Source organism: Oncorhynchus nerka, linkage group LG22 (assembly GCF_034236695.1).
Source record: "Oncorhynchus nerka isolate Pitt River linkage group LG22, Oner_Uvic_2.0, whole genome shotgun sequence".
NCBI classification, from domain to species: Eukaryota; Metazoa; Chordata; class Actinopteri; order Salmoniformes; family Salmonidae; genus Oncorhynchus; species Oncorhynchus nerka.
Window position 1 is genome coordinate 52,347,950 of NC_088417.1, and position 24,847 is coordinate 52,372,796.

The window sequence follows — 24,847 nt, forward strand, 5'->3', positions numbered from 1 at the left end:
GGAATAACAGCCGATTTTGGGTGTGTTCTCAGAATCAGTATTTCTCCAATGTCGTTCTTAGATTGAAATGTCATGCTTTATAATTTGTTACAAAAAATGATTATGAAAGCGGTATTGGCCCTCCTCAATTCACATGTACTTTTTTCCAACTGTATGTTATTGCAAGTTTCATATGATTCCCCATCAGTAACGAAAGCTACCTTTGATGACTATCATGTTGTTGTTTGCATTGGTTGAGACCAAATCTATTCCACACAAATCTCACCACCCTCAGCTCAATGTAACAAAACAGTGGGGAATATAATGACAAAGTCCGAGAATCATGGTCTTGTCCGAGGTAACAACGCTTCACATCAACATTTTATCTTGTTTATTCACCGTGTTCACACGCATCGTTGGGATTTGCATGTTCACAGCTGGATTCACAGAGCATCCCCACCATCTCTCCTCTGTGTTCTGAAAATATAGCCCTATCTTTCCCAGTTATCGAGATGAGTGTGTATCAAGGCATTAATACCCTGGTCGCCTACATTTTCCCTGTAAACACGCACACCTTCGTGCCAAAGCAGGAAATTATGTTGAGAATATGTAGTGTCGACATCTGTACACATGCTTATGTTGGGCAGAGGTTTTTTGTGCTGCAAATATTTTTAAAGGGATAATTCAAGGGATATCCCTTTATCTACTTCCCCAGAGTCAGATTAACTCATGGATAACATTTTTAAGTTTCTGCGTCCAGTATGAAGGAAGTTTTATGAGCCATTGATAACTAGCGTTTGTGCAATGATTGGAAGTCTACAAGTACAGCTAGCATGCTTGCTGTTCACATAGACTTCCACTCATTGTGCTAATGCTAGTAAGCAATTGCGCTAAAGCTAGTAGGCAGCTTCCTTCAAACTGAACGCGGAGACATAAAAATAGTATCCACTAGTTCACCTGACTCTGGGGAAATAAATAACCCAAACTATCTATTATAACCTGTACTACTTTACCTATTTGAATGTATTGAAATGACTTACATCCTCCCATTTCTTCCTGTTTCATGTTTACAAGTCAATAGCATTAGTATTCAGAATATCATGCTCTCTGGTTTGTTCTACAAGCCCCCCCCCACACACACACACAAATCCAGAACTAATCCTACAATTCCCTGACTGACTAGGTTTGAGGGTTTGTAGCTTGTTTCCCCCATGCCAGCATAATGTAAATTATTTGCTTTATACAACAATTCCACAGGTAGAAAATGCAAAAACACTTTGCCATGTTGGAAACTGCTGTGTGAGAGAGAGGGAGGGAAGAGGACAGTGAAAGTGTGAGAGGAATTGGTCAAGCGGAAAAGTGAGGAGACAGAGTGAAGACTGTAACTTGACACCATGAACCATCAGATCCTCAGGCTCTGCACACTGCTGGATTGCATCCTACCTGGCAAGTCACTCCCACCCGGTGGTCTGGAGAGGATCTGTGTCTGCACCACATGCTCTCACTACTGGTGTCCCCCTGGGCTCTGTTATAGGCTCTCTACTTTTTTCTCTTTACACCAAGTCACTGGGCTCCGTTATATCCTCACATGGTCTCTCCTATCATTGTTATGCGGATGACACTCAACTACTTTACTCTTTCCCCCCTTCTGACACCAAGGTGGCGGAACGCATCTCTGCGTACCTGGCAGACATCTACGCTTGGGTGTCTGCCCATAACCTTAAGCTCAACCTCTACAAGACAGAGCTGTTCTTCCTCCCAGAGAAGCCCTGTCCACTCCAGCACAGTTGACAACTCCGTGGCAGCGGCGTACGTAGGTGCTAATCCAGGCACTTGTCATCTCCCGTCTAGACTACTGTAACTCTTTGTTGGCGGTGCTCTTCGCTTATGCCATCAAACCCCTGCAACGTATCAAGGACGCTGCAGCCTGCATGGTGTTCAACCTTCCCAAGTTCTTCCATGTCACCCCAACCCTCCGCACACTCCACTGGCACGCTTCCTGTCGAGGCTCGCATCCTCTTCAAGACCCTGGTGCTTGCCTACGGAGAAGCAAGAAGAACTGCGACTCCCTACCTTCAGTCTAAGGTCAAACCCTACACCCCACACGAGTACTTCGTCCTTCCACCCCTACAGAAGGGCAGCCCCCGATCAGTGTTTGTTGCTTAAGGTCTGTTTGAATCAATTACTTGCCTATCGACGTACATCGACGTTCCTATAATATGTTTTCAGTCTCGTAATTACAATTATTTCTATAAATTCATATTGGGACAAACAATATTTAAAACATACTGTGGGAATACTATACAGCATGACACTCCATTCTATAGATTGGGTAGCCTAATACTATCTCAGCTTCCCTTAAAGTGGTTGTCTCTCAAAAGTGATACAGGGCCCAGTTCTCACTGCAACCTGTGAGGGCACAATGCTCTCTGCTGCCAATGACTGGAACGAGCTGCAAAAATCTCTGAAGCTGGAGACTCATATCTCCCTCACTAGCTTTAAGCACCAGCTGTCAGAGCAGCTCACAGATCACTGCACCTGTACATAGCCCATCTGTAAACAGCCCATCTACCTACCTCATCCGCATACAGTATTTATTTATTTATCTTGCTCCTTTGCACACCAGTATCTCTACTTGCACATTCATCTTCTGCACATCTACCATTCCACTGTTTAATTGCTATATTGTAATTACTTCGCCACCATGGCCTATTTATTGCCTTAACTCCCTTATCTTACCTCATTTGCATTCACTGTATATAGACTTTTTGTTTCCTTTTGTTCTACTGTATTATTGACTATGTTTTGTTTATTCCATGTGTAACTGTGTTGTTGTATGTGTCGAATTGCTTTGCTTTATCTTGGCCTGTTCTGATCCTCCATCTCCTGATTCTGAATCGAGCTCTCTTCTCGGATCCTGGTGCCTCATGTCTCTCCAATACACAGTACACACTGCGTCTTGATACACAGCACATCGTAAACTAGTGTCTATGGCTGCAGCGGTCATAAACATTTGTCAGCCGGTTATTGTCTTGGAAAAGACTGCCGGTGTCACGGTAATTGACCATTAATTAACATAAACAAGTTTAGCATCTCCAGGCCTCCATGCATACAAGCTGCATATAAGCTGCTGAAGCGCGCCCTATGTATTGTATAAGAGCACAATGTTTTTTTTTTGGGGCTTGGCCTCATACGACTATGCATTTGCATAAGCTCTAAAATCCTTATTGGTGTTTTTGAATTAAATCATCACCTTAGAAAGTGCTGCCCATTTCTTTGTGTTAGGGTTTGAAACATCCACAACGACCATGTTTTCCACTCAGTTTCAACCTGCTGTTGAACTTCTTTCTTCAAATTGATAAAGTTAAAAAGTGACTTTAAAAGTACAATACTGTTTTTATGATAAGTATTGGATGTGATTTTTGATTGCATTTGCATTGATGTCAAAGTAGTTAGAGGGACAATAGAGCCCTGAGTACCAGGCCATTAGGACCTGATGGTTGTTAGCAAGTTGGGTACTACCAAAGCATGTCCAGAGTGCATAAAATGAGTTTACCGTGACTCTGCGGTCACGTGGAATTGTACTGCGGTCATGACTCATGACTGCCGGTGTGGCGATAATATGGTTACTGCAACAGCCCGACTAGTGTCCATGTCTTACTGTGCTCTACACAGTAGGCTGCGGGCTTAATTCAACCAATATCCTCAAATACCTTAAATACCTGGGGCCCCATTATCAACATACTGAATACGTTGAAATATATTTGTTCTTAAACCAGTGTTTGGTGGAATACTCAGTTCAGATTGGCAGAAGGGTGCATTCTTCACTTGTGTGAAAAAGTAATGCTGTTCACAATTGAGGGCCCTGGACTTTCCATTATGCTGCACTGTGACTGTGTTGCAATGCAAATTGCAAGTTATTGATGGTCTACCACTACTAAGCTCTTACTAAGCTCTTACCATCCACCTGTTGATGTAAATGTTTTACCCTACACTGTATATACAAAAGTATGTGGACACCCCTTCAAATTAGTGGATTCAGCTATTTCAGCCACCCCCGTTGTTGACAGGTGTATACAATCGAGCACACAGCCATGCAATCTCCATAGACAAACATTGGCAGTAGAATGGCCTTACTGAAGAGCTAAGTGACTTTCAACGTGGCACCGTCATAGGATACCACATTTTCAACAAGTCAGTTCGCCAAATGTCTGCACGGTTAGAGCCCCGGTCAACTGTAAGTGTTGTTATTGTGAAGTGGAAACGTCTAGGAGCAGCTGCAAAGTGGTAGGCCACACAAGCTCACAGAACAGGACCGCTGAGTGCTGAAGCACGTAAGTGCGTAAAAATCTTCTGTCCTCGGTTGCAACACTCACTGCTGAGTTGCAAACTGCCTCTGGAAGCAGCGTTAGCACAATAACTGTTATTCGGAAGCTTCGTGAAATGGGTGTCATGGCCGAGCAGCTGCACTCAAGCCTAAGAACACCATGCGCAATGCCAAGCGTCAGCAGGATTTGTGTGAAGTTCGCCGCCATTGGACTCTGGAGCAGAGGAAACGCGTTCTCTGGAATTTGATTTGATAAATCAATTTGATTTGATTTGAATGATGAATCACACTTCACCATCTGGCAATCTGAAGGACAAATATGGGTTTGGTGGACACCAGGAGAACACTACCTGCCTGAATGCATAGTGCCAACTGTAAAGTTTGGTGGATGAGGAATGATGGTCTGGGGCTGTTTTTCATGGTTTCGGGCTAGGGCCCTTAGTTCCAATGAAAGGAAATCTTAACACTACAGCATACAATTACATTCTAGACAATTCTGTGCTTCCAACTTTGTGGCAACAGTTTGGGGAAGGCCCTTTCCTGTTTCAGAATGACAATGCCCCGGTGCCCAAAGCGAGGTCCATACAGAAATGGTTTGTTCAGATCGGTGTGGAAGAACTTGACTGGCATGCACAGAGCCCTGACATCAACCCCCAGCAAACACCTTTAGGATGATTTTTTAACGCTGAGTGCGAGCCAGGCCCAATCGTCCAACATCAGTGCCCAACATCTCGTGGAAAACCTTCCAGAAGAGTGGAGGCTGTTATAGCAGCAAAGGGGGGACCAACTCCATACTAATCTAATGCCCATGATTTTGGAATGAGTTATTCGAAGAGCAGGTGTTCACATACACTACATGAACAAATGTATCTTCCCTATGCATTCGTTCCTATCCCTTTTGCTCTCTGCTGATTCGGCAGGGAGCAAAGGAGTGGTGATTCTGCCTTTTATCAAACACAGATACAAAAGAAAAGGTATTTCCGTAAACAACATGAATAGAGGTTCTGCCTTGAATTCTAAAATGATGCATTAGAAGGTGAGATACAATACTTTCCTTTTTAAAATAATGTTTATTTGATATACACACAGATATACTATATTCAAGGGGACAACACTAAAGCTCTGTGTGGGCAGCAGCTTTTCAGTGCGTGATAAATCCTTTGTTTTTCATTCTGCCTAATACCCTTTTTTTGGTCTGCATTCCATCTACAATAAATTCAGTTGCATAAAACCATGGCAAGTTTGTCTTGGGGATTCTCAAAGCATTTTCTGATGATGAAACATGACAAGTTCAGCTTAGTCTGAGAGAAATGAATTTCTAGAGTTTGGTCAACTTGGATTCTATCTCTAAACCTAGTGGTTCAGCTAGTACACCGTCATTGCCGGTCAGTGTTACGCAAGAGCCACTAGTTTGGCTGCCATAGAATAATATGTTGTGCAAATATTCTGATCCTTGTTGATGGAGAATAATTTTATTTTGCCAACATGACAATTATCACTATATCAACTTAATTTACACAGTGATGTGTACAGTATGATTAATTTGTGTCGGGTGAAAGCGTGTAGACTTGACCTTATGATCGCAATTTAAAATGAACTGTTGGCTTTAATCATTGTATGATATCTAATCATCATCTTCCGATGAACTCCCCCACCTGCAGGCAAACCTTATGGGGGGGGGGGGAGTATGATCACTTTGTTTAAGCAGTCATCATAAGCTGTAGTACATGTTTTCTACAGATTCAGTTGAAAATCAAGTGCCATTTCATTTCCATACCCAACGTGTCTCACCAAAACAGTGCAACTCTCAGCAGCTCTGAAGATGACCCAGTGTTCTTTAGTAGAAGAGGCTTCAAACACTGTTCTACACAGTTACGCCCACCACTTACGGTTGAGAAGGACCAGGATGAATTTGGAGCTGCTCTGGTCTGCCCTTGCAATGTTCTCGTAATCTTTATCAAGAGGGTGGAATTTGGCTGGAGTGTTGGACAAATCTCCATTAAAGGGTCTCTTACATCCTGGAATAGGCCTATGTTTTACCTGAACGCTCTTTTCCACGTGGCCACTTTTTCCAGTAGTGCGTTATCACACAATGCAACATTTTAGTTTTAAATAAAATTTCCTTGAGCATAATTGATTAAGCCATAGTTATGAAACATCTCTGTGAAATGTATTTGGATTTAATGTTGACTCTGAACTGTGACAGTTAATCGATTAAAATGTCTCTTTTAAATTGCATTCCAATATTCCAAAGAGCATACTGTAACAGAACCTATAGCAAGTGAGGTTTTTGGTCCTGCTTTATTGGAAGTGCATCTTACGAAGGCTTCATAAAACCTTCTTATAGGCTTCATAAGCACTACATAGATGTTTCACAAATCATCTATAACTGCATATAATACTCTAAAGATTCACAATGTATTTGTTCACATGTATTAATCCTTTATAGAGGATGAAAAACGGTTATAGATGAACTGTAATCGATTTATGTGGTGCTTATAAAGCCTATACAAATGCTTTATAAAGCCTTCATAAGATACACTTCCAATAAAGCGGGACCACATTTTTTAAAGAACCTTCAGAATCTCCTTTAGATAGATAAGATGGCCTCTTCAGTTTTCCAGATACGCAAGCTAGAAACGTTAAACTCCAGATAGAAAGCAACACGTTTAGCACCATTTGCAACCATCTCGTCAACCTATTTAACATCAACCTGTCCCACAAATAGTGTTGCCTGTTTGTCACCTCACTCGAATATTGATTTCAAAAGAAACTCTGTCCATCAACTCTCTCCCATCGGTGAACGAGGGCAATGGACATGGGCATTTTTTGATTTTGTTACTTGGGTCTTTGTTTTCCTTGTGTAAAGATTGGGAAAGTGAATGTAAATGTGCACTCGTAAGTACCGTCAAGGATCAAAGAGAGAAATCCTCCCGAGGGATTGTCAGAAATAGATTGTGAATTCATTTGCTCTCATTCAGTATTTTCCCTAAAAAAATGTTCGCCCCACACCACTGTCACGTGAATGACTTAATAGCTTAATTGTATTCAATCACTCAAACGTCATTGAAAAGGGGTTCTTTTTTATTTCTCAATTGTGACAAGAACAGACTCCAAAAGAGGGCAAATGTATTTTTGAGGATGTTGGTTATTTTTTCTATAGTTTTTGATAAGATACTTTATTTCTGTAATGTACGTTTTGAATGGCAGGTTGACAGATTGGTTAGTCAGGTGATTTGTTGATAAATGGATTACATGACTTGCCTGACTCCTGTCAAACTCAAGTAAGACTCCTGTCATGTGGGCTCATGATCTTTTAAGTGAGATTAAAGTCACTCTTATGGATGTCTAAATGATCAATGTGTTCGATGCATCACTGTTTGCATTGTGAGCCGGCACCATGGAAAATGTCTGCTCTTGGAGCAGGTGTCTTTGAAAAACACACACAATCAATGTTTGTGGCCCATTTAAGTACATGCTTTGCAAAAAGGCAGTTCAAGTCACATGAATATGGACTCATAAAAACACTAACGGGGTGTAAAGGGGTATTTCACCACTTAAATTAATTCATCTCACGCACCATGCAAAAAATACTATTTTTTTAACGTTATGTAGTTAAAGGTAAGAAAAAATATCCTACGAAATTTCAGTGATTCTCAAAAACAGTAACCACTTTCCACCCAGGGGGAGGTTGTTTGCCCACTCTATGTAGTTGTGACACTCGTTTTTGATAATGACTGATTTAAATTAAGACCCAGCATAAGTGGTTGTGGAGATTGAACCCACAACCACCTGGGCTGTAATATGTGAGGAATGTTACTACTCAGATACACCATTTTTCAATTATTTTTAATTGTTACTTTGTTGATTGTAGTTATTCAGCACCTGTTTCTCTAGAGATTATTTGGTGAGAAGGTGACCTGGCAAGGTGACCTGGCACACTGAATTGTCTCACTGCTCATTCCAAACATGGTATTTAAGCTGCTGGGGATTTAGGAAGTGCTGGTTAGTTCCCGATTCTCTCCCTTTCTGTGACACACAAAACTCACTCTCACTCCCTCTCTCACTCGGAGCTATTCACTTCTCTCTCACACACTCCTGGGCACACACACACTTACATTTACGGTTGTGGTCCCTCAGAGACGCACATTTTCTCTTTCACTCCACAGCTTGCACGCACGCACATACGCTTATTTTCTGCAATATCTGCCTCTTCCTGCCCTTTCTCTCACACACACGGCAGAGCCTCCTTCCTGCTGACAGATGGATGGGGACTAATAGCATAATTAAGTACCCGCACCGGAGGTTCCTGTTTACTGCTCGGTTGCTAAGCAGTGACATCAGCTGATCCCTCCTCCTTCCTCACTAAGACCTCCCTCCCTTACACACACACACACACACACACACACACACAGAGTAGAGGTAGAGGTAGAGGGAGAGAGGGATGTAGAGAGAGAGGGAGCACGGTAGAGAGTGCAGGCAGGCAGCATTGTGTGTGAGGCAGACCGACAGCATGGTTAGAGCTTGCAGGGTGGACCAGCCACGGCTCTCCATGTAGCCCAGAGCAGCGCAGGCTAGAAGGGGGGAGTCCGAGGCGCCACCAGGACCTACTCATCTCACTCACAGCCAGGAGCTCTCTCTCCACTGGGGCTACAGGCTTTTTCTTTAGGGATAGACTTCAGAGGAACAACTTAAAAAGAGAAAAAACATTCCATAACATTTTTGTCTGGCTGGCTTTGGTGCTATTAGTTTACTTTTCGAGAAGCCTTTTTTTTGTGTTTTGGGAGGCACCTGGGGAATTGTTATTGTTTTGACTGGGCTGGGTGGGAGCTCCAAGGGATCGCATGCATGACACAACGCAAAGGCGAGAAGACCACCATCAGCATCCAGGAGCACATGGCCATTGATGTGTGCCCTGGCCCCATCCAGCCCATCAAGCAGATCTCTGACTACTTCCCCCGCTATCCGCGGGGTCTCCCCCCCACAGTACCCCCCGTCCTCATCCGGGCCAGCTCGCTGCGCTCGTCCTCGGCCAGCCACAACTCTGGGGATGACCCGGCATGCTCCCACACCGATGACGACCCAGGCCGGGCCTTTGGCGGTGCTGCCGCCGCCCTGTCATACGCATCAACCGGCAAGGAGAAGGAGGAGCCGGACATGGAAGGCTATGACTCTGACGACTCAAGTGAGTAGAGACAATTTCTCTCTCGTTTTTGTCCTCTTCTTCTTCCTTCGTTCCTTTCTTCATTGTCTGGTTGCTGAGTAACCATCAGGTGTGGCTGAGTCTTTTTTTTACCTCTTCCTTTTCACCCCATCTCTCCTCCTTTTCCTTCTATAGTACCTGTGGTTGCCGAGGGCTGGTGTGTCTGTGCGTCTTCCTCTCTGTGGTGTAGCTAACTCTCTGACTGTTGAGAGCCAACTGTTGCTGTCGCAGAAAGGCTGTTGCTTCCCTTTCCTGCTTGCAACATTACACTCATACACTCCTACACTATAGACTCCCGTTGTACCATAAGGACAGGTTTTTTTGTGATGTGATTATGCATGTGATGATTAAAGGCTGGGCTCATATTCCAGTTTTGTGCTGAGGCTTCTCAGCTGGGTGATTCATGCCTTCTCTGACTAGCTTTAAATTAGCAGGCAGGATATATGCAGTGGGCTCCAGTCGGATTTGTGGGCGTGCTGTTGAGTCTCGGCAAGAGGGCTGTTTACATCCACACGCGAGCAGCCGGCCAAACAGCGAGGCTGGCAGGCTCCTGTTGTGTGTGTCTGTGTGCGTCTGCATGTGACACGTATGAGTTATTAGTATATGTGTGTGCACGAACGTGCAAGCTACTGTTGTGTGTGTGTGTGTGTGTGTGTGTGAGACGTGTGTGCATCTGCCCCAGTCAGGCCACTGTTGTCACCAGCCAAGGCAATGCACCTTATTTGACAAGTACATTTCTTTATTTCTTCTGTCTTACAGTGAGTGGTTGTCGTGGCACCTACTGCTGGCATGCTCTAATAGAAAAAGCCTTATAAGAGCACTGATCACCATTGACAACGTTAAACAGAAGCTTTCCTGTTGATTACTGTGCAGGGTGATGTGTAAGTGTCACCTAAGCATGTCACTCTTACAGCATTTCTCCAGATCAGTTTTCATTTTCTTCCAATTTCTCTCCAATCGGTGCCAATGGGCCTTTTCGACACTATAGTGAATACAGGTTAGTGTGACAGCAGGGCAGTCCACTAAAGGTTTAATCCATGCAAAGTGAAGTGCTCTATTGGAACGCAGAGGTCTTAGGGCTGCCCTGCCTATCCTATAATCCTGCACCCGATTGGGGGATGGAATGGCAATGCCACGGAGTGGGTGGACTAGACCAGTTTTGACAGATGTTGAACTATGCCCTTGCGGATAGCGCAAAGCTCTCTTATGGAGAGGAGACAGGAACATGAAGTTGCACTCAACTTGAAAGTAGCCCTGATTTGACGTGGAATTAAGCCCTTCTTCAACTGTTATATAATGGCTTACATTGTCGAGGACAAAATATTTTGTACATTTACAGTATGGCAAAAACCACTAGGGCTAGTTGTGTTTATAAGTGCAATAGTGAGTGTAGGTTCGATACAGAGTGTAAAGCAATGCCAGGTCCAAGTACAATTTTTTGAACAATAGACTAGATAGGCAAGCAGTAGTATTGGTGTGGTATTCCGGCTGAGATCATATGCTTTAGTCTGTTTCTGTATTCATTTGGAACCATTAGATCTGTCTTGGACAGAATGGTAGAAACCTATCAGTGCTCCATTATGGCCAACAGTTGGATAGAGGTTATAAGCTATTGCTAATATTATATACCTCATCTGCTGCTGTACGAACTCAGAACAATTAAATCTGACTGTCTTGGAAAGAATGGAGAAATGTATTAGCCTGTGTTACTACTTCACCCCGAGTGCACTGGGCCAGAACACTTGGGTTGAAGCAGACGTTTTCTAGCCACAATCCTCCTGGGCACCGTTTCACTGAGGAAGCATAAGGAAGCACACATTAGCAACATGGAGAAGCAAATTAATTGTAATCAAGCTGTGTGTTGTGTGATATGTGCAGTACAAATAGGGCAATTAGAAAGACACATTTGCAGCAACGTGATTGGCAAAGAAACCCACAATGAAGGACTCATTCGAGACGTCTTACAAGAAACTCGACTACCTCGGATAATCAAGGTAGGAGGTAGTTGAAATGCAGCAAGTGCGTTTCTTTTGGCAAGATGTTGCCCTTGATGCTTTCTCACTTCAATATTTAACTAATGTCTCACCACCTTGACATACTGCTTATAAACTTAGTAAGAAAAGAAATGTCCTCTCACTGTCAACTGTGTTTATTGTATAAATATTTTTATGAACATAAGATTCTACAACTGAGACACAAACTGAATAAGTTCCTCAGACATGTGACTAACAGAAATGGAATAATGTGTCCCTGAACAAAGGAGGGGTCAAAATCCAAAGTAACAGACAGTATTTGGTGTGGCCACCAGCTGCATTAAGTACTGCAGTGCATCTCCTCCTCATGGACTGCACCAGATTTGCCAGTTCTTGCTGTGAGATGTTACCCCACTCTTCCACCAAGGCACCTGCAAGTTCCCGGACATTTCAGGTCGCAGACGTGCTCAATGGGATTGAGATCCGGGCTCTTCGCTGGCCATGGTGGAACTCTAACATTCCTGTCTTGCTGGAAATCACGCATAGAACGAACAGTATGGCTGGTGACATTGTCATGCTGGAGGGTCATGTCAGGATGAGCCTGCAGGAAAGGTACCACATAAGGGAGGAGGATGTCTTCTCTGTAACGCACAGCGTTGAGATTGCCTGCAATGACAACAATCTCAGTCTGATGATGCTGTGACACACAACCCCAGACCATGACGGATGCGCCACCTCCAAATCGATCCCGCTCCAGAGTAAAGGCCTCGGTGTAACGCTCATTCCTTTGATGATAAACGCAAATCCAACCATCACCCCTGGTGAGACGAACCGCGACTCGTCAGTAAAGAGCACTTTTTGCCAGTCCTGTCTGGTCCAGTGACGGTGGGTTTGTGCCCGTAGGCGACGTTGTTGCCGGTGATGTCTGGTGAGGACCCGCCTTACAACAGGCCTACAAGCCCTCAGTCCAGCCTCTCTCAGCCTATTGCGGACAGTCTGAGCACTGATGGAGAGATTGTGCATTCCTGGTGTAACTCGGCAGTTGTTGCCGTCCTGTACCTGTCCCGCAGGTGTGATATTCGGATGTACCGATCAGCTGCCCGCCCTGTCTCCCTGTAGCGGTGTCTTAGGCGTCTCACAGTATGGACATTGCAATTTATTACCCTGGCCACATCTGCAGTCCTCATGCCTCCATGCAGCATGCCTAAGGCACGTTCACACGGGGAATCTTTCTTTGATGTTTTTCAAAGTCATTAGAAAGGCCTCTTTAGTGTCCAAAGTTTTCATAACTGTGACTTAACAGTTAACAATTAGTTAATTGCCTTCCTTCTGTAAGCTGTTAGTGTCTTCACGACCGTTCCACAGGTACGTGTTCATTAATTGTTTATGGTTCATTGAACAAGCATGGGAAACAGTGTTTAAACCATTTACAATGATGATCTGTGAAGTTATTTGGATTTTTACGAATTATCTTTGAAAGACAGGGTCCTGAAAAAGGGACATTTCTTTTTTTGCTGAGTTTATTATAGGTCAAATTCGATTTGAACAACCAACATCAAATTGGGAAGCCAAGGTAACCAACAGGCAACTGCAGTCATGCACTGACTATTGTCTATAATTAAAGTCCTCCGCAATGCTGTCAATCTTATATTGAGTCATCATCTGGCATGTGTGCTGTCACCAACCTATTCGGGAGCAACTCGCTTCCAGTATTGTGTCTAAAGACATCAAACATGCTTCCCGGCCGAAAGAGTTCGGAAGTTTTAGTACGTTTTGGACTTCATTAAGTGGTTTTTTAGCTGGCTCACAAATACATTTCTCGAGGCCAGCCGAAGTTTGGGAGCCGACGTGTACGCCCCTTCGTCCACGATTGGTCAACTGTAGGGACACTTTTTGCTCTGACATGCATTGTCAACTGTGGGAACTTATATAAACAGGTGTGTGCCTTTCCAATCGAAGGGATTATCCGTAGAACTCCGAGACAGGGTTGTGTCGAGGCACAGATCTGGGGAAGGGTATCAAAAAATACCTGCAACATTGAAGGTCCCCAAGAACACAGTGGCCTCCATCATTCTTAAATAGAAGCAGATTGGAACCACCAAGACTCTTGCTAGAGCTGGTCACCTGGCCAAACTGGACTCTTGCTAGAGCTGGTCACCTGGCCAAACTGAGCAATCGGGGGAGAAGGACCTTGATCAGGGAGGTGACCAAGAACCAAAAGTATACTCTGAAAGAGTTCCAGAGTTCCTCTGTGGAGATGGTAGAACCTTCCAGAAGGAAAACCATCTCTGTAGCACTCCACCAATCAGGCCTTTATGGTAGAGAGGCCGGACGGAAGCCACTCCTCAGGAAAAGGCAATTGACAGCCCACTTGCAGTTTGCCAAAAGGCACCTAAAAACTTTCAGACCATGAGACTAGATTCTCTGATTTAGATGAAACCAAGATTGAACTCTTTGGCCTGTCGTCTGGAGGAAACCTGGCATCATCTTTACGGTGAATTATGGTGGTGGCGGCATCATGCTGTGGGGATGTTTTTCAGCAGCAAGGACTGAGAGACTAGTCAAGATCGAGGCAAAGATGAACGAAGCAAAGTACAGAGAGATCCTTGATAAAAACCTGCTCCAGAGCGCTCAGGACCTCAATCTTGGGTGAAGGTTTACCTTCCAAAAGGACAATGACCCTATGCACACAGCCAAGACAAAGCAGGAGTGGTTTTGGGACTCTCTGAATGCTCTTGCCCAGCCCAGACTTGAACCTGATTGAACATCTCTGGAGAGACCTGAAAATAGCTATATATAATATGCTAAATGCCAGTCGTGTTTGACAAATATAATGTACAATTAATATTAATGTCTAAAGGCTTGATTTTGTCAACATACTCGAGGCTATATACTATTTGTTCAGATAGGAGACAAAAGACCAGTGCCTGATGCTCACTGCGACATCACCCACCTTAACATTTGAGCGAAGGCATTGAGCATTTTGATACCATTTAACTAGAAGTTATTTTATTTTTTCAAACCTGGACATTTAAAAAAATATATACATTTGGCATTATTTCGAAGTAGTCTAGTCAAATTCCGACCATAGGAATGTTCAGGGAATTATTTTATTAACACTTCTTCATGTGCCATTGAAATCAGTAGGCAATTCTTCTCATATCAACTTTCTTTTGTTGTCTAGCAGCCAAAGACACAATCCTAGTCAGGCTCTTTCAACATTTAAAAAATGATTTTCCTTTCTGTCACATCACACCTCTAGCATTTTGTAGTGTGCTTTTGAGTACATTTTGTCCCGCTAATTGCAATTTGGAAAATGTGCAGCCTACTGCTGTGTGCATTGATGCGCTTATAATGTGAAGAAATAGTTTGTCAACATTAAGTTAAACGTAGATGATTATTTTTTACATTTAGCAGATGCTCTTATCCAGAGCGACTTACAGGAACAATTAAGGTTAAGTGCCTTGCTCAAGTGCACATCAGCAGATTTTTCTCCTAGTCGGCTCAGGGATTCGAACCAGCACCCTTTCGCTTACTGGCCCAACGCTCTTAAACACTTTGCTACTTGCATCAGCCTCATTGCTTTTTCATTTTCTTTTCATGTACAATAGTTCTATGAATTTGGGATCTATCCTCCCACAACTTTCTGTCCCAAAGTCTGTTTGGAAGATATTCCTCGCACAGAACGACAATCTGACCAATAGAATATGTCAACTGTTATACTATGGGGGATAGTAGAATGACATAGGCAAGTGCTCTTGCTTTTCGTTAATCATCTATTTGGCTGAGGAAAAGTACGTCTGGACGGTTCTTCTAACATCTTCAATGTGCACCCCAGAATTGACGCGCGCTGTTTTATCCCCGATGTCTCTTTCTTCACTTGTATTTTGGATCTGCCAGGCCTGTGATAAGGAGGCGACCAGAGCCATGTGAGTGAAAGATGCTTAAGCACTGCGATTGGCCACAGGGAGAAGGTAATTATAATTATTATATTCAGCCCAAGGACACAACGGCCACTTTGGCCACTAGGCATGGATTATTTTTTTTGGAGCATTACAGTCACACAAATGGGCATTGAAGGTGTACTGCCCGGTTAAATTAGGGAAATTTGAGGCCTGCGCCCAGTTAAGTTGAGCTTGAGAGCATTTTTTTACTCTAAATTGTTAAGAGTGAGAAGTAGATGTCATTGTTGGAATAGTTTGTGAGTGGGCAACATATATTATCATCTTATATTTACACGGTGAATTATTTCAGCAAATAAACTTTTAAATTAACTATTTTCTCTGTGGACAGTTTGTTACTACTGTACCTTAACAGGTTGCATTTTCACCCCATGAAACCACCTTTTTACCCCAGACTGCTGATTTTAGTATAAAGGTTTACAGTCATCACGGTGACATAAGATTGATTGCTTAGAATAGATCAATATATTTGGTTTTGTACCATTGATTTTGTTATGAGCCGGCATCAGTATGACTCTATAAAAGTCGCATGCCACACACCAATATACGGATTTGACAGTCAAACTACTTCAGTAACATCCAACCTTTGTCACTGTTAATATCCAATGCCATGTTGTGATTTGTTGAAGTTAACTTATAGAAAAAGTAGTTTGTTCCCTTTTACATGATGGCAGCCTTCCGAAATCAACATCCGACATCCTAAATTATAGATAAAAGCCTTCTACAAGTTCTCATCTAACAACCATGTGTAGGTTATTCCAAATGTCCGTGTTGGCTTTGAATAGTGTTAGTTTAAACAGCGCTACACTCAAATGTTTGCCCCCCCCTACTATTTATTTCAGCGGAAGTGATTAACAAAAATGTGTTGCATTACACTTACCAATTTGGCGACCCACTTGAAACAAAATGCAACACTTCAAAATGTAGCTGTCTTCCCGGAAATTGATGTACACATTTTTCCCAGATTCTGTGTGTTTTCTGAGCATTGTAAATGTTTTTACAGTACGTAAAATCTTAGATCTCCCTTCGTGCGTTATTGATTTCAACATGATCATTCATGAGTGATTGATAAAATAGTGTAACGTAAACTCACTCACTTTTGTACATTGCCTTGGTCCGTACAGTGAACCTTATTTTAACGCCCCAAAAACGTAATACTTCCAGATCAACTGTAATGTCAATACCATTGTAAAGCACAATTTTTCCCCTTTCCAACAGAATCATTTACATGAACCCCACGCTGCCCGTTTCTGCATAATTCAACAAGGCAATGAGCTCCGTCGGGTCTTTAAAAAAATGGCGGGTGGGGAATTGAAACAAATGCATGATAGTGAGAAGGAGAGATGTTGTGTGGGAAAATAGCTTTTTTTCACACCGATCTGTCTCACTTATCACCTCTAAAATGTAAATAAAACGCTATAAAGAGTTTATATAATGTGTCATTACATACCTATTTGAAGGTTTGTGTCGAATTTGAATCGGGTTTTTAGGGCGGTGCTAAAGTGATCTTAGAAGTAAACAGCGGCTTTGAGAATGATGATCGCATGCAATGATGACGCAAAAAAATGACTAGTTATCCCCACCTTACCCCCGTCACTGTCCATTTCTGACCCTCCGTTACAATCTCTCTTGGAGACAGAAATAGTTGCTTATGCGTGCTGGACGTTACGACATGACACGTCGCGATGTAACGGAGGGTCAGTTTTTTCAACTTTTCTCCAATACTATAGAGCCATTACCATGTCGATCAACGCTTGAATAGAAACGTAGTTCACACCCCAGAAGTCAACACAGTCGCTACATTCCCATTAGTTTTCTTTGTAGGAATGTTGCGGTTGCGCACATTTGTACAGAGTGGGGTATGTTTACTTTAGTGTTTCACTTTATGTTTTGGTGACCCCCGTATCAAAATGCGCATTCTGAAATGTAGCTGTCTCTTTTCAGCAGGTTATCCAGTGATGTAAAAATATCTCCGGTTTTAACAGCACATTCCACCCATGTGCAGTTTTTTTTTTTTTAAATACAAGTAATATGATTGCTATTGTCGCACATGTATGTGTAGAGAGTACTGTGTAGAGAGTACATATTATGTTTAGGTTTTCAATATATCATATAACTGTTTATGCATAATGTTCATGCAATTTATAACTGTGTTTAGATATTGAGCTATTTATCAAAATGTCTTGTCAACAGGAAGCAGCAACATCATCATTTTCAACTTACATTTTACGAATATAAGTTGAACTTTACACATGAATTTACAATTGTTTTATACATAATCAGGTAACAACTGTTGAATAAGTCCAACAATTGTGATTGATGTATTTTGATGATACACCAGAAATCACCAAAACTGGTTTGCATGGCCTACAATAATACTGCACGTCTCTGGTTCTTGTCCTGTGTTTGGTAAGGACTGCACCACACCATGGTAGGAATGGAATCGGACCGAGACCACACATTTAGAGCGAAACACGATGTGTTGTTTAGTGCGCTCCCTTGTGCAGATAGTATTCACACCAGTCCAAACTAACATAACTGAGGGGGAAAACGTGCCAGAGTTCGGAAAAAACTCTCCAAACCAGTTTGGTGTGAAAGACCCGTAAGAGACCACATTTTAGAATAGATTAACACAGTAGAACAGCCTCAGCATGATTTAGCTAGTGTTTGTAGCTATTGAAGCTATCCATGTGGATTGCAGTGAGTGAGAGGCCAAAGGAAGGAGGGTAGTATATCCCTATAGGGTTAAGACCGGGAATGGAAATGTTCATTACAGAACTGTACAGTATTTAGATCGATACAGCCATGCTGTACACTAATGCAATTTCCTCCTTAAGGCTTAGCTGGGGAAGTTATTGGGAGGTGAGATGGTAAATTAAGAGCGTCAAGACTTGCTTATTGTTATAGCCAGATAAGAAGTAGATCAACATACAGATGTAGACTTAACTGTTCATCTAAGAATAAGAATAGATGTAAAAAAATATATAAATTCAAGGAAAACCATAGACTAGGATTTGCTTAGACCAGTGTCTTATATCTCTCTGGCATGGGAAGAGGGGTTTAAGTGTCTGCCGCTTGTTTGTGACTTCAGCACTGCAATCCATCCTAAATTGGGCTGATGCATCTCGGGAGACTCAATCTAATATGTGTGTTGTCTTCCCCCCTGATGGTGGCAACCTTCTCCCCAGGCACCCAATCATCCAGGGAGATCTCTCTCTTTTACTCTATCCCTCCCTCTCGATCTATCTCCGCTATATACAGTGGGGCACAAAAGTATTTAGTCAGCCACCAATTGTGCAAGTTCTCCCACTTAAAAAGATGAGAGAGGCCTGTAATTTTCATCATAGGTACACTTCAACTATGACAGACAAAATTAGAAGAAAAAAAATCCAGAAAATCACATTGTAGGATTTTTTATGAATTTATTTGCAAATTATGGCTGTTTTGGAACAGTGGTTTCTTCCTTGCTGAGCGGCCTTTCAGGTTATGTCAATATAGGACTCGTTTTACTGTGGGTATAGATACTTTTGTACCTGTTTCCTCCGGCATCTTCACATAGTCCCCCGCTGTCGTTCTGGGATTGATTTGCACTTTTCGCACAAAAGTACGTTCATCTCTAGGAGACAGAATGCGTCTCCTTCCTGAGCGGTATAACGGTTGTGTGGTCCCATGTTGTTTATACTTGCGTACTATTGTTTGTACAGATGAACGTGGTACCTTCAGGCATTTGGAAATTGTTCCCAAAGATGAACCAGCCTGGTGGAGGTCTACAATTTTTTTCTCTAAGGTCTTGGCTGGTCTTTTGATTTTCCCATGATGTCAAGCAGAGGCACTGAGTTTGAAGGTAGGCCTTGAAATACATCCACAGGTACACCTCCAATTGACTTAGGCTAATTGACATCATTTATCAGAAACATCTAAAGCCATGACATAATTTTCAAGAATTTTCCAAGCTGTTTAAAGGCACAGTCAACTTAGTGTTTGTAAACTTCTGACCCACTGGAATTGTGATACAGTAAATTAATTATAAGTTAAATAATCTGTCTGTAAACAATTGTTGGAAAAATTACTTGAACAAGAAATTTGTGGAGTGGTTGAAAAATTCATTTTAATGACTCCAATCTAAGTGTATGTACATTTCAGACTTCAACTGTACATTAAGATATGGGGGGTGGGGGCGTTAACATTTTGACTCATCCTAGAATTTAATTGAAAATGATAAGTGCATCACACACATCCCCTCCACCCAGCACCCCTTTCCGTTTCCCCACTGTTTTTACTCTGTTTATTTAGAACCGAACGGACAACTAGGAAAAGCTCAAACCAAGTTTATTCACCCACTGGGTCAATCAGCTGCAAAGACTTGTGTCCACAAATACATAGACCAGTGTCTTGACTTTAAGATGGCACTGACAGAGATGGTCACCTCACTTCAGGTCCTTTGGAAACTATGCAGTTATTAGTTGTATTAATGTATTATTTCTTACATTGTTAGCCCAGAAAGTCTCAAGTGTTATTACATACAGCTGGGAAGAACTATTGGATATAAAAGTGATGTCAACCTACCAACATTACGACCAGGAATACATTTTTTCCCGAAGCGGATCCTTTGCTTGGACCTCCACCCTGGTCATGGGATCTGATCCCAGAGTCCCACCCAAAACAACGCAGTGCCGCAGGAGAGGCAGACAGAGTGGCCTACTGGTATGACTCAGAAGTCGAGCACACCATCCACCGCTTCTGAGCATATTACTCGCCAATGTCCAATCTCTAGATAACAAGGTGGACGAAATTAGGGCATGAGTTTCCTTCCAGGGAGACATCAGAGATTTAACATTCTCTGTTTTACGGAAACATGGCTCACTCGGGATATGTTGTCAGAGTCGGTACAACCACCGGGTTTCTTCATGCATCGCGCTGACAAAACAAACATCTCTCTGGTAAGAAGAAGGACGGGGGTATATGCCTCATGATTAACAAATCATGGTGTAATCACAACTAAATACAGGAACTCAAGTTCTTTTGTTCACCTGACCTATAATTACTTAGTCAAAAACTGACATTATCTTCCTAGAGAATTCTCTTTGATTATAGTCACAGCCGTGTATGTCCCCCCCAAGCAGATACCTCGTCAGCCCTGGAAGAATTTCACTGGACTCTTTGTAAACTGGAAACCATACATCCTGAGGCTGCATTTATTGTTGTTGGGGATTTTAACAAAGCTAACCTGAGATCAAGACATCCTCAATTCTATCAGCATATCGAATGCGCGACTCAAGCTGGTTGCATTCTGGATCATTGCTACTCTAACTTCCGTGATGCATACAACGCCCTCCCCTGCCCTGCCTTTGGCAAATCTGACAATGGCTCCATTTTGTTGCTCCCAGCCTTTTGACAGAAACTAAAACAGGAAATGCCCGTGCTCAGGTCTATCCAACACTGGTCTGACCAATCGGATTCCACGCTTCAAGATTGCTTCGATTACGTGGACTGGGATATGTTCCGGGTAGCCTCAGACAACAACATTGATGTATACGCTGACTCGGTGAGCGAGATTATTAGCAAGTGCATCGGAGATGTCGTACCCACTGTGACTATTAAAACCTTTCCTAACCAGAAACCGTGGATTGATGGCAGCATTTGTGCAAAACTGAAAGCGCGAACCAACGCTTTTAATCATGGCAAGGCAACTGGAAATATGACCGAATACAAACAGTGCTGCTATTCCCTAGGTGTCCTGGAGGACAGGTAGTTTGCCCCCAGTGATGCGTTGGGCAGACCACACCACCCTCTGGAGAGCCCGGCAGTTGCAGGTGGTGCAGTTTCCGTACTAGGCGGTGGCCCGACAGGATGCTCTCAATTGTGCATCTGTAAAATTGTGTGAAGGTTTTAGGTGCCAAGCCAAATTTCTTCAGCCTCCTGAGATTAAAGAGGCGCTGCTGCGCTGCCTCACCACACTGTGTGTGTGGGTGGACCATTTCAGTTTGTCAGTGATGTGTTCGCCGAGGAATTTGAAGCTTTCCACATTCTCCACTGCGGTCCCATTGATTTGGATAGGGGGGTGCTCCCTCTGCTGTTTCCTGAAGTCCACAATGAGAACCTTTTGTTTTGTTGACGTTGAGTGAGAAGTTATTTTCCTAGCACCACACTCCCAGAGCCCTCACCTCCTCCCTGTAGGTTGTCTCATCATTGTTGGTAATCAAGCCTACTACTGTTGTGTCATCTGAAAACTTGATGATTGAGTTGGAGGCGTTCGTGGCCATGCAGTCACGTGTGAACAGGGAGAACAGGGAGGGGGGGGGCTGAGCATGCACTCTTGTGGGGCCACAGTGTTGAGGATCAGCGATGTGGAGGTCTTGTTTTCTACCTTCACCACCTGGGGGTGGCCAGTCAGGATGTCCAGGACCCAGTTGCACAGGTCAGGGTTCAGACCCAGGGCCTCAAGCTTAATGATGAGCTTGGAGGGTACTATGGTGTTGAATGCTGAGCTATAGTCAATGAACAGCATTCATACATAAGTATTTCTCTTGTCCAGATGAGATAGGGTAGTGTGCAGTGCGATGGCTATTGAATTGTCTGTGGATCTATTGGGGCAGTAAACAAATTGAAGTGGGTCTAGGGTATCAGGTAAGGTAGAGGTCATATGATCTTTGACTAGTCTCTCAAAGCCCTTCATGATGACTATTGTTACAGGGCAATAGTCATTTAGTTCAGTTACCTTTTCTTTCTTGGGTACAGGAACAATGGTGGCCATCTTGAAGCATGTGGGGACAGCAGACTGGGATAGGGAGAGATTGAATATGTCCGTAAACACTCCAGCCAGCTGGACTGCACATGCTCTGAGGACCCGGCTAGGGATGCCGTCTGGGCCGGCAGCCTTGTGAAGGTTAACATGCTTAAAATGTCTTACTCACGTCGGCCACGGAGAAGGAGAGGGTGCACATGGAGGGAAGATATGATGGAGGTAGTGCAAGGATGAGAGAGAAATGGAGATGTGGAATGGATAGAGAGGGTGAGATGGATATAAAGAGCAATAGGTGGAAGATGGAGAGATATGGAAGAAGGGAGAGAGATGGGGCTACATAAGGAGGGAAAGATAAAGATAGGATCAGAAAACATAGGGACTCGAGAGCAGAAAAAGGAGACAGCAGGAGAAATGGAGATAAAGAAAGGATGGAGGACAGAATAAAAGGAGATACAAAATAAGGTAGTAAGGATGGGAGAGCAAGAGAAGGAGAGAGCAAGGGTGAGAAAGCAAGAGACAGTGATGGAGAGAAAGGGGAAGGGATGGCATGGCAAAATGGCAAAATCTCATTCGCTTTGCCAAAACCATTTAAGTTCTTATCCAAGCTTCTTCAGAATTTACCCCTGCCTTCATAATGCACCATATCCACTCAGTCTTTTCAATCAATGTAGTAGTATATACAAAGAACCATGTCTCTTCCCGGGCCCAGTACAATATGGCAGTGGTTCCCAAACTGTGGGTTGGGAGCCACTTGTGGTTTACGGCAGAGTTCCAGGTGGGGCGCAGGATTACATTTTTTGTGATTTTGTGATTTTTATACATTTTCGCCATGGAAAAACAATTTCAGTGTAAACTTAAACAACTAAAACCAAATAGAATGTGTGTAGAAAAGATAATGGACCAATAACTTTTTTTAATAGCCTCGAATCTTTGAGAACTTCAGAAACAATCAGTCCCCCATGGTTTTTGTTTTGTTTTGTGTAGCAACACAGCATAGGCCATGTCAAATGAGTAGAATTGCAGGACATTTGTTAAAATCTGCATCATTTTCTCTCTACCCCATGGACAAATGTATAGAATTGCAGAAACATTTTACTTTAAACGGCAACATTTTATTTCAGCTCCATGACAAAATGTGTAGTATTGCTGGAAATTAGCTATAAAAGGACAAAATATTCTCTCCACGGCCAAGATTTTATTATTTTAACTTATTCTTTAGTCTGTGTTTTTTCACTGCATGTTTTTCGCGACTGAAAATACATCAATGGTGGGTCACAAAGCAAAACATTTTGGGAAACCCTGCTACAGGGAGCAGTCTCAGGTGAGAGAGTAATTTGAGCAGCCAGGGACATACAGTAAAATCCTATTAGGACTCTAATCTGCCAGCTGTCATCTGATAATGACTGACTGAGGAGTTCAGTGTTCTCCTACCATGGTCACCCTCTGGCTAACAATAACTAGCCCGAGTCCAGACTAACCACATTACGGGGCTATTATTTGTTTACTCTGTCCATGGAGTTCATGTATTTGTTTATGAGCACTTCCTGTGCAACGTTTTACTAGCAACGGATACTAGCAAGTCTTTTTTACCTTCCTCCGCCACAATGGCCATTGAAACGCCGCTACCCCCCACAAAATGGACCCATTTTCCATCTGGGGGTGTCGGCAGTGGGGCCCCGGATATTTTAGTTTTGTGTTTGCGTTTCTTTGTTTACATGGACGTGTTGGCTAGTGTGTGTTTTGAGTGCTTTGTTTGTTCAAGTGTGTCACAGCTCCATCGGTCCAGTTTGTAAAATGCCAATGTCCACATTCACACACCACAGTGGGGGACGAGTGTTTATGTGGCACAAGTGAAGAGCAGATGTTGATGCAGTTTACTGCACACTAAGAATTTGTGCAATCGATATTATGAGTTTTAGCCATGACAAGACTATGGGACATTTTCTGTGTTGCACTTCGATTTTAGTATCCATGGTAGCTGAGAAAATGCTCTTTATGGATGAGTATTATTTCTTCTCTTGCTGGTTGATATCATTTTTTAAATTTTTTATTATTTATATCTACTTCTTTGCATCTAACCTTTTTAATTCCGCATAGTAATATTTTGCTTTACTATTTTTTATTTAACCTTTATTTAACTAGGCAAGTCAGTTAAGGACAAATTCTTATTTACAATGACGGCCTACCGGGCAACAGTGGGTTTAACTGCCTTGTTCAGGGGCAGAACGACAGATTTTTATCTTGTCAGCTCAGGGATTCGATCCAGCAATCTTTTGGTTACTGGCCAAACGCTTTAACCACTAGGCTACCTGCCCCACAAGATAAATGAATTAATACAAGTTAGGAAGCTACTATTTGTTCCAGTAAAAAAATAACAATAAAAACAATCTTATACAATACATTGACTTTTGCTATTTTGGAGCACCAAACCGAAAACACTTGATAGGCAGGGAGAAAGTTGTGCAATTTGAGAACAACGCCAGGGATGGTGGAGCCAACCAGGCTCTTTTGCGAGTAGCCATATTTAGACAATCTCTCAGGAAGTTTCGTACGAATATTCCTAATTTTCTTGCTCTTTGGAAAGTAATAAATGTGTCACATGATCTGTCACATGATCTCAGTATATATACACCTGTTCTGAAAGGCCCCAGAGTCAGC

At 42.8% G+C, this 24,847-nt stretch overlaps 1 protein-coding gene across 1 annotated transcript in view; it reads left to right on the forward strand.

The window, feature by feature from the left end:
* The window catches only part of LOC115105315 (double C2-like domain-containing protein beta), a 314,653-nt gene that overhangs the window by 172,630 nt on the left and 117,176 nt on the right, over positions 1-24,847 (forward strand). The window contains 1 exon segment of the mRNA XM_029627235.2: positions 9,294-9,491. Within this exon segment, the coding sequence (XP_029483095.2) occupies positions 9,294-9,491 (198 nt within the window).